Source organism: Orbicella faveolata, unplaced genomic scaffold, assembly GCF_042242905.1.
Source record: "Orbicella faveolata isolate gen_17 unplaced genomic scaffold, um_ofav_v1 contig_1, whole genome shotgun sequence".
Lineage (NCBI taxonomy): Eukaryota > Metazoa > Cnidaria > Anthozoa > Scleractinia > Merulinidae > Orbicella > Orbicella faveolata.
This window is the reverse complement of record NW_028301536.1, coordinates 38,085,332-38,094,898: the sequence shown is the minus strand read 5'-3', so window position 1 is coordinate 38,094,898 and position 9,567 is coordinate 38,085,332. Positions and strand designations below refer to the sequence as shown.

The 9,567-nt window shown below is 36.8% G+C and overlaps 1 protein-coding gene across 2 annotated transcripts in view; it reads left to right on the top strand.

The window, feature by feature from the left end:
* The first annotated feature begins 3,548 nt into the window (after window positions 1–3,548).
* LOC110048204 (uncharacterized) overlaps window positions 3,549–9,567 on the top strand; it is a 30,914-nt gene continuing 24,895 nt past the window's right edge. Inside the window, exons 1-3 of one of the 2 annotated variants that reach the window (XM_089275441.1) lie at window positions 3,549–3,658; window positions 6,608–6,643; window positions 9,266–9,391. In XM_089275441.1, coding sequence (XP_089131567.1) covers window positions 3,598–3,658; window positions 6,608–6,643; window positions 9,266–9,391 — 223 coding nt within the window. In that variant the 5' untranslated portion in view covers window positions 3,549–3,597. Of the gene's footprint in view, window positions 3,659–6,225; window positions 6,490–6,607; window positions 6,644–9,265; window positions 9,392–9,567 lie in introns of those variants that run through there. The other variant, XM_089275434.1, reaches the window with a different exon arrangement.

Genomic DNA, 9,567 nt, shown 5'->3' with positions numbered 1-9,567 from the left:
CAGCGTTTGCCCCTTGGTGCTACCAAAAAAACAGGAAGCGCAGTAACATGTCGTTTCCAAGACGTTTATCTACGTAACTTTATGTTGTAGTTTAAAATCTTATTTAAAATGTCTAGTTCAAAATAATTTCAAACAAGCTTGACTTGTTCCAGATTTATTACCATAAACCTGAGACAAAGAAAGATTATGGAAATAAATCTGAAACAAAGGAAAATTCAAATCAATCTAGTTTTAAATCATATTGATCTAGACTAAGACCCCGTCCACACGTATCCGGATAGTTTTGAATTCGCAACTTTTTCTTTCCGGATACGGCTTCCGTTCACACACATCCGGCGAATTAACAAATCGAATGTGGTTTAACGTGGTCTGTACTCTTATCGACAACGAGTTCGCGTCATCACAGTGGTCAAAATGTTGTGGACTCACGAGGCGCAGCCGATTGAGTCCACCACAAATTTTGACCACTGTGATGACGCGTACTCGTTTGCGATAAGAGTACAGACCACGCTAAACCATATTCGATTTGTTTTTTACCACAATATCAAAGATAACGAAAGAAATCTTTGTCAAGATTAGTTGACAACTGAAAACGCCGACTCGGACTTGAAAGTGTACGCGCTGCACTATGCAAATGAGGCACTTGTACGCGTCAGACTTTCCTTTCAAAAACTTTTACAAACTCGCTCAACATGCAGAAACAATAAGAAAAAAATGCTCGGGAAAAGAGTAATGACGTGTACTCGTTATCGATGAGTGCAGGCCACGCTAAACCACATTCCGATTTGTTTTTTACAACAATATCAACGTCAAAGAAAATGTTTTTTTCAGAGCGCTAGCTGAAAAAGGCATTGCGCGACACATTGACGCGAGCAGCGTGGTATGGACTCGTATCGACAAGGGCAAATTACCCAATCAGATTACGAGATTAGCAGCAATTGTGGTAAAATTCGGCAGCGAATCCGGATATTTTTGAATCCGCTCTCCAGAGTGGAAAAAAAAAAAAAAAAAAACCCGCAACAAATCCGATAACGTGTGGACGGCGAATCCGGATATTTTCGAATCAGATGACGTAGCAAAGTCGTGCTCAGTCTCTTACCAAACAATATAAACCAATATAGCGGTACAAAGTGTAGGCTTAGATTCTCTAGAGTGAATCCGAGTACCATCGGATGCGTGTGGGCAGGCGAATTCGATTTGAATACGCTACATGTGGACGGGGAAATTTTTGAATCCGGAAAGAAAAAGTTGCGGATTCAAAAATATCCGGATACGTGTGGATGGGGCCTAATTTTAAAGAGGGTTTCTAAAAGCAAATAAAGTTAATCATTCCCCGGTCCTCCTTCTCGCGCAATGCTCCACGGTTTCTTTTATACATGAGTGGATTTTTTTATATGTAGAGTACTAAGGAATATAACTGAAGCAGTTACGAGAAACAGGAAATAGAGTACCTGGCAAAAAAATTCAACAGTTTTTCTTTTAATTTCTGTAAAATGTATGCAATCAATTACAATCATCATTTAGGATGGTCAACATTGCTCAACATTGCTTTATATTACAGTCTTTATGGAAAGATCTATCGATATCAGCTAAAAATAACCCAGTTTAGAAGATATGATTGATCATCGTAGTTATATAAAACTTAAGCAGTTGTGAAATTAAAGCCTGAAAAAAACATTTAGGCCTGAACAGGTTAGGAACCCATGACCTCTGCGATACCGATAATTTCACAACTGCTTTTTTTGTGTGTATAACTGCGATTATCAATCATGTCTTCATATCTTTCTCCGCAGTTCAAATCTATGATCTTTCATATATTCCCTTGCATATCTCAGATTAGCTGGATCGCACTAGGTCCTGTGACTCTTCATTGAACTCCCTAGATTGGCTTGAATCCTCAACTATCTCCTTTAAAATCAATCAAGTTCTTAGGTAAATAACAACAAAAAAAGATCACGCAGTACGTACATTATAAGGACATTGAACTCTCTGATCGATTAAATAATATATTTAGTATGCTGACTGTAATGTCACTATAATGATATTCAGTTTTCGAAATAATTTCCTTTGAAATTCACCGAATTTTACGACAAACGCTATTTGTTCTTCGTGGATTGTTCAGCGCAATGGCTATGTTGATTTATCTTTTCATGTAAACCCTTGCGCGTAATTGTAAGCAATGAGAACCAAAAGACACTTAATGACAATTTTTAATGGTGTTTTCCCGACGGAATGTAACAGAGCAACTGAGTTTATAACTTGTAAGCTAGACTGTAACACCATTGTCAAAGGGACGTGCTCCCCTCTTGAAATGCATCCCCAGATGATCATGATAGATTGATGCGTAAAAACAATGAAGCTCTGTGCTGAACATTAACACCGTAAGGGACACCAAAAGCTTTAATGTAAATTCTTTAGCGAGTTCACGAGCATTTCGGTGCCTTTCAATCGGGATTACCACTGGGATACATAATTTATTCGACCTCAAAGCACTAGTTACTCAAACGATTTGAACGTTTATACCACAAGGTGAAACTAAATTAAACAGTGCAGCGGACCCAGCCTTGTTCAATAATGATACGGTTATATAAAACATTATGGTAATTTGTCTCTATTTCATTTCGGGCTGGTCATATCATAGCAAGCTTCTGGACCTAAGGAGAAAGAGGTTCTCTAAGTATTCTGGAGAAACCTTAACGAGTGGGAAGGAGGGGTGGTGCAGTGGCGCTCGCCTCCTTCCAATGTGGCCTGGGTTCGATTCCGGCTCGGTGCCATATGTGGGTTGAGTTTGTTGTTGGTTCTCGCCTTGCTCAGAGGGTTTTTCTTCGGGTTCTCAGGTTACCCTCCCTACACGACACCAACATCTCCAAATTCCAATTCGACCAGGATAGAGGATCCGCATGAAAACGATATAAGACTGATGTGGCTTTCTCTCAAAATAATATAAATTGAAGTCGGTCTCTTGTGTGAAGGCAAAGGGCCCAGAGGGTTAACTGACTGATGTTTCCCTCTCAAATACTAAAATAAAGTTTTCGGTAGGTCGTCCGGGGATACGGTCATTTTGGTTGTTTCTACTATTTCAGCAGCGTGTTTATTTTCCTTCGTCACGGTGCATCCAACACTTTTTAGCAACATATTGAACATGTAAGACGTATGTACATATAAGAAGTCATACACAATACTACCAGGAAAAGAAAAGAAAACGTTTTTTTTTTTGCTGATCAGACACATTGACATTGAAAACTGGCAACTGTCAATGCAGATCAATATACATTTTCATTAGCAAAGTTGCTCGAATCTCTTCAGCAAATACATCAAGATTTCTCTTCGAAAAATTGTCATAAAATAAACACGCTGTTGTTAGGTATGGTATTATCAGAGCGCATATTTATCTTTTTCGTCGTCGCGTAATGTCAGCCTTCATTTACTTCACGCCGTGTAATTAAAATTTCGTGAGGTTTTTCCTGGGATGTTATAGAGATAATTGCATTATGTTTATATAGTCAAATAAGTAATCCTGTCGTTAAAAGCTGTTGGGAGGTCGATTTTTTTTTTCAGAACTGCGTTTGGACGCAAGCTGTAGAAGTTGTAACCGACATGGGAACAACTGCTGGCTTCTTTCTGGTTGTCGTTGGGCTGTTAATATGCGAAAGTTATGGTGAGGCTTGTTGAAAATTGTAGCGTTTATTTGTATGTTTAAATTATCGAATTAAATATCGAGGCACATTCATATCAAAGATAGGGACCCCTCCCTTTCCCTTTTCAGGTTTCAAACGGCCTAACTTTAAATTAAATCTGTTTTAGTTATTAAAAGCTGCGATAAAATAGCAACCATTGGTCTTATTAGTATTTTAAGATTTGTAATTTCTGAATTTTTTGACTTGATAATGATGCTGTGAAAACGTCGAAGCGTCGCCTAGCTTTTAACCTTTTTCAGCTTCCAGATCACTCCATCTTGATTTGGTTAATACTGTTAAAATATACGTTAAGGTATCAATCGATTTGGTAATATTTCCTATTCTAATATGCTGCTAACATTCCAACTTAACAAGTTTTTCCGCGATGCTAAGTACCGATCTCAAGACTCTTTTAAATTTATTACACCGCATGTAAGTGATACGTGATGTTTACTTTGCCATTTATTACATCCTTGTAGTCTTGTTTCTTTTGAACAAACATCCCCATCTCTTGCACGAAAAATAAGAAAATGTCCCAATATCATCATGGATCATCAAATAGAGTGGCAGCCCCAGATGGATAAATGTGAGCCAATCGAGCAATGAAGGAGCTATAGTTATATCACGGCCACAAAGGCTCATTAGTTGGGGTTTAAAGTTAACAGCCCCATTTATCAGGTTTTTAACAAGGAGGAAGAAATCTAAAAACCGGCTTAATGGAATTTGCACTAAAATGTTAGCTTACGAATGTGACTGACTCGCATGCTTAGCAATGGCCATACAAGCATAAAAATTTCCTAACAGGAGGTGCTACCTACCAGCACCTTACTTCGATATCATCTTATGCCAAGAGATGGGCTACTGAAAAACAGCCTTACGTGCCGTGCGAACAACTGGGCTGTGTATGCGTCAGCCGTCTCTTTGTGTTTCTTCTTGTAGAAGAATAGTTTTTCCTCGTGCTTCTTAGCCACATACAAAACCAAATACTTTATTAATTACCGTGGTATACATTGCAAGTTAGAGACTGACATTTATGCCCCAGGGCTGCATTTGCAAGTTACGTTGAAGTAAATGAACGGGGTTTTATAAGTAGTTCCATAACTAAAATGTTTAGGATATACATGGTAGGAAAAATTGCATACAATAACCTATATTAATAAACATAATATTTTGGACAAATAATAATTATCAACTGGCTGGATACTGGAATAAAAATCGAAATATATATTGAACACAGACAGCACAACATCGTGCCTGAGTGCATAGTCTTCGTTGACCATTTGCAGTGCTTGTCCTTTCTGTTATTTAAGTACTATAACTGTTTCTCAGTCACATTGAGACCGCTCAGTCAATTCAGGCATTGAGAACTATCAGTCAGGATCTCAGTATCTCAGTCAAGAAAGGTCTCTATCTCTGAACTGCTAAAATCGGACTGAAGTCAAATATTGAACCTCTGAAAAGACTCACATTAATTTAAAGCTAACATTGTGGCTAGATAACTAATTGATTTAAATCATCAAATGCCCAGAATTCCACTCGAGTCTGATATCTTGCTTCAAAGGAATAAGTATGTTTGGCGTCTTATCTTGGCGAGGGCGATTATTCTAAGAATCTCACTTTTCAGAACAAATTATTTCTAGGCCTATGTAAAATATGTTTCATTATGTCATGGCAGACTTTAGGTACGAAAATAAACCAAAATTGAACCGGTAAGTTGACCCAAGTTACTATGAAGATATTTGCCACATTCACTCTTACATGGATACTTTACTTTCATTTGTTAACTCTATAGAACTACAATTAGAGGTGTTAACCATGACGAGTGATATTGAGGGTCTTGATTGGTGGTTGGCCTTGACATTTGTGGTTAAAGTCAAATTTGACCGAAAAGAATGTCTTACACTTCAATTGGCTGTTTTAAATTCATACTTGGGCCGTTCAATTGTCTTCGCCGGTGGACCATGAAGGTATCTCAGATTAATTATCATTCACTCGCTCCTTGACGGTTTGGACATCCATTACGACCCATCACACTTTAATTTCTGTGTGGGTGCCAAAGAAATATATGCTCAGCAATTAAAACAAATATATGTGTTAATTTCGCAGAGTTCAGTGATAGCCATTTGCTTTTATTCCTATTTGATCTACACTCAGCTGTGTTTCATATAAGCGAGAGCTTACTCTCTCAAACTTTTCAGTTATCTGAATTTTTTGATCCACTAAAGCCTGCGAGTAACTGAAGCTTAACATGTGCCCTGCGAAAAAGTTTGATGTTTTGTTGCCTTGAAAAATATCTTGGCATAAGGCGGCTACATTATCAGCGTTATATATACTTACCGCTAACTCGTTTTCAGCTATCTTATGTTAAGGAAACTGTAGTTCACGGGTGAGACATAAACAAGATTTTATTGACGCTATATATCCACTTTGCGCAACGCAGTAACCACACAGTTTGCAGACGACAGCCGTTGATTATGGTAATCATGACAAGTAGTCAAGCAATATCATATTGACAATGGACTTTCAAAGTGATCAGTTGTTCAACTATAAGACACGCATGGTTTGTTTTGATACGCTATGATATGCAGTTACTAAAAAAGTCCAGAAATTTATGCTAGTATAGTTCACTTAGCTTGCTACTAGTTTGCGTTGTGTTTCTTGTGCACCTGGAAACATTTATAACAGTTGTACTTGAAAGAGTTTCGTACATTACCGGAGAAAATGAGGGCATCTTTGGTGTTCATCTTATCTATATGTGTTCAAATTTGTTTTGGGAGATATTTCAACCGACGGGTTTTTGAATACAAACCTGGTAAGCGGCGACGGTTCACTTCGAAATTTGCCTATTTTGCTTTCCAAATTTTAATTAAATACTGCATGTGTATTCTATTCTTATTTCATGTTTACTAGTATCGATTTTTTTATTGCAGGTATACCAATGAGAGACTTCGCATTGTTGGATGAAGGTTAGTAATACTGATTCATTAATAGCTTACCTACAATGTGTATATTTATTCAAAATAAAGGAATTTTTCAGAGCGCGCGCGACGTTATTATTGGTGGCACAATTTTCGAAGTTGTCTAAAGGTTTCAGTTACAGTTTTCAAAGTCATGTAAAGGTGTTAATACTAACTTGTTCTTCATTTGGTGGATGAAGTCGGGTTTAGCAACTTTACCGTTTTTCCCGCCAATTTTTGAAATGCATGATGGCTTATGATATTTTGTTCATCGAGCAACTTTTTAACCGTGTTTAGATCTTTTAATATTTCTAAACTTGCAGCCCTTTAACCCACTACTTTCATTCTCGGTATATAAATTGTAGCCTTAGTCTCGTTTAATTGACAAACGAGCCAGGAGACGAATTTAGTAAAATTTTGTCTCTGCCATTTCAAGCTTGAGTGAGTTACGTTACCAACTGACAATCTCGATTATATTATCTCATAATTATCGCATTTTTTGTCCAAGCTGTAGTTGTTCGAAATTTCCTGGCGCCTGTAAATTTGCTAGCTTTTGAATTAAATGTAAGAAATTGAATGTTATTTTGTGATAAGCAATACTGATTTCTTTCAGATTTCTTTCCTGTTATTGTCTCACTCTTACTGTATATTATATTCCCTCATGGCTTAGTTAACACAATGATAAATTTGTTGTGCTTTTGAAATGATAAATGTGGGAAATTATATTTTTAATATTTCTGATTGGCAGACTTTGCGAAATGTGTAGCTGATGTTTTCGATTTTTTAAATAACGTTGGTAATACGAAGAGCATTAAAAATCCTGCATAAATTATCATCATTAAAATTTTCCCGCGCGGACAAATTTATCTTTAGTCTGACATCGAATGATGCAACTCCGAAACAAACATACAAAGAAAAATGCATGCTATTTCAACAACTTTATCTGATGACCCATACGGATATTGAAAAGGACGTTTCGTGTGAGTATTTGATTAAACACCGATATGAGGTAGAAATTGTTTGATGCCTTCACAGTTGAGTGAGCCAATTTATATTTACATTTTATTGTTTACTTCAAATCTGCATGATCTTTATTCCCTTGATTCTTGGCGAATCACGCATGTAAGTCATTTTTCCAACCTAGGCCTGGAAGCCCCAGTCAAGGTTTTAATCTAACAATTAAAAGTCCACGAGACGCTTGCACTTTTCGATAAAATATATTTCGTATTCCTAACCACTTTTGCAAAGTTGAAAAAAAAAAAATTAAAAAGAAAAAACTGGTCAGACCGGGTCCCTTCTTGATCTTGGACCACCAAGAGTGGGGAGGAAGCGGAATAACCCCTTCCGTAAATTCAAGTATAATATAAACAATGATAATAAAAGTTAGAAGGTATACAGTGCTTCCAAAAAGGGTATCCTATGAGGTAATCACTATGGGATGACGACCTTATATCTCAAGCAACCATCTTGGATCCGTCATTTTGAGACCCCCATCTTGGAATTTGATTCACAAATTATGTGATTTTATATGCCTTCTTTTCTCCGCAGTTTGTTTAGATGTTTTTGCCATGTAAATCAAAATAAAAAATAAAACCTAAATGAAAAAAAAAAAAAAAAAAAAACATAAATAAGTAAATAAATAAATAGGTAAATAAATAAATAGGTAAATAAATAAATAAATAACCTTTATTTACCCTCGGCAGTGTAGACTAGTGGGGCCGAGCAAACAACTGAAATAAATAATTCAATTTGAGCATAATATTGTTAAGAATCCCAACTCAGTGCCCGAAGGTAAACCACTAAGCTATTTAAAAATGTGGCCGATGATTTCAACACGGGGCTACCGTGAAACAAATGCAGTTGGCGTTCGGAGCGGACTCAATGCGCTTAGTCATTTACAGCACCGTAATTATAGGAAAAATTTAAGCGTTCGAATTCTCCTGATCAATTCTTCCTGTTCTTTTGTTTTCCCGTCTAAAAACTCTAATCAAGGCTTTTACTCATTCAAAAATTCACACGGTTCACCAATTGTGTGATGTTTTCCATGCCTTCCGTTTCCGCATTCGAGTACAGTCAAACCCGCATATTTAGCGGACACCTTCGGAAAATGTCCTATTATAACTTAATAGCCTCTATATTAATACTTTCAGAGACGTTCGCGCGAAAATCTTCTCAATGTAGACTATTTCTGCAGTACGATATTGAGTACCTGCGTCAGAAATACAAAAACAAATGAAGAAACATTGCCAATAAAGATTAAAAACAATCACTCATTTGAAAAAAATTGTTTCACCTCCATTTCGAATAACTTGAACTTCAGTACGACTGTAAAAGGCTTTTACATTGGTCAAAGGATTCACAAAAGAGTTACGGAGTGAAGGAGTGAAGGAGTGAAATTTCGCCACCCATATTTATGTCTTGGAAAATATGATTTTTCAAGTTAAAAAGAAAGCAAACTCTTTCTACAAACATATGTTTTACGGGAATGCTTTGTGAATTAATAGTTTATTAAGGCTAAGGTTATCCAGGCTAGGTAGATAGCTTTCGTTCCAAAATAAATACCCACATTAAAGAATATTGAAAAAGACTATCATTTGGGAAAAAAATGAGTTGATTTTTTCAAATTTACAGTTTGTGAAGATGACCCGAGCTACGCAGATGCTTGCCCAGAGAAAGCTGCAATAGAGAATTACTGTAAAGACCAAAAGGATTTTATGAAGAAGAACTGCCCGAAGTCTTGTGGATTTTGCCCAGGAGGTAACTGACTAAATTGATTCAATATATGCAACCAGGAAATATTTGAGCTCATAGAATATCAGTTTCTGTTGGTAGAGCATTACATAATTTAAGATTTGGCAGCTTAACAGTTGAAACAGTGGGTTGACTTGTCGCTGTAAAAGACAACTGATTGTCAGTATCAAGGTTTTACCAGC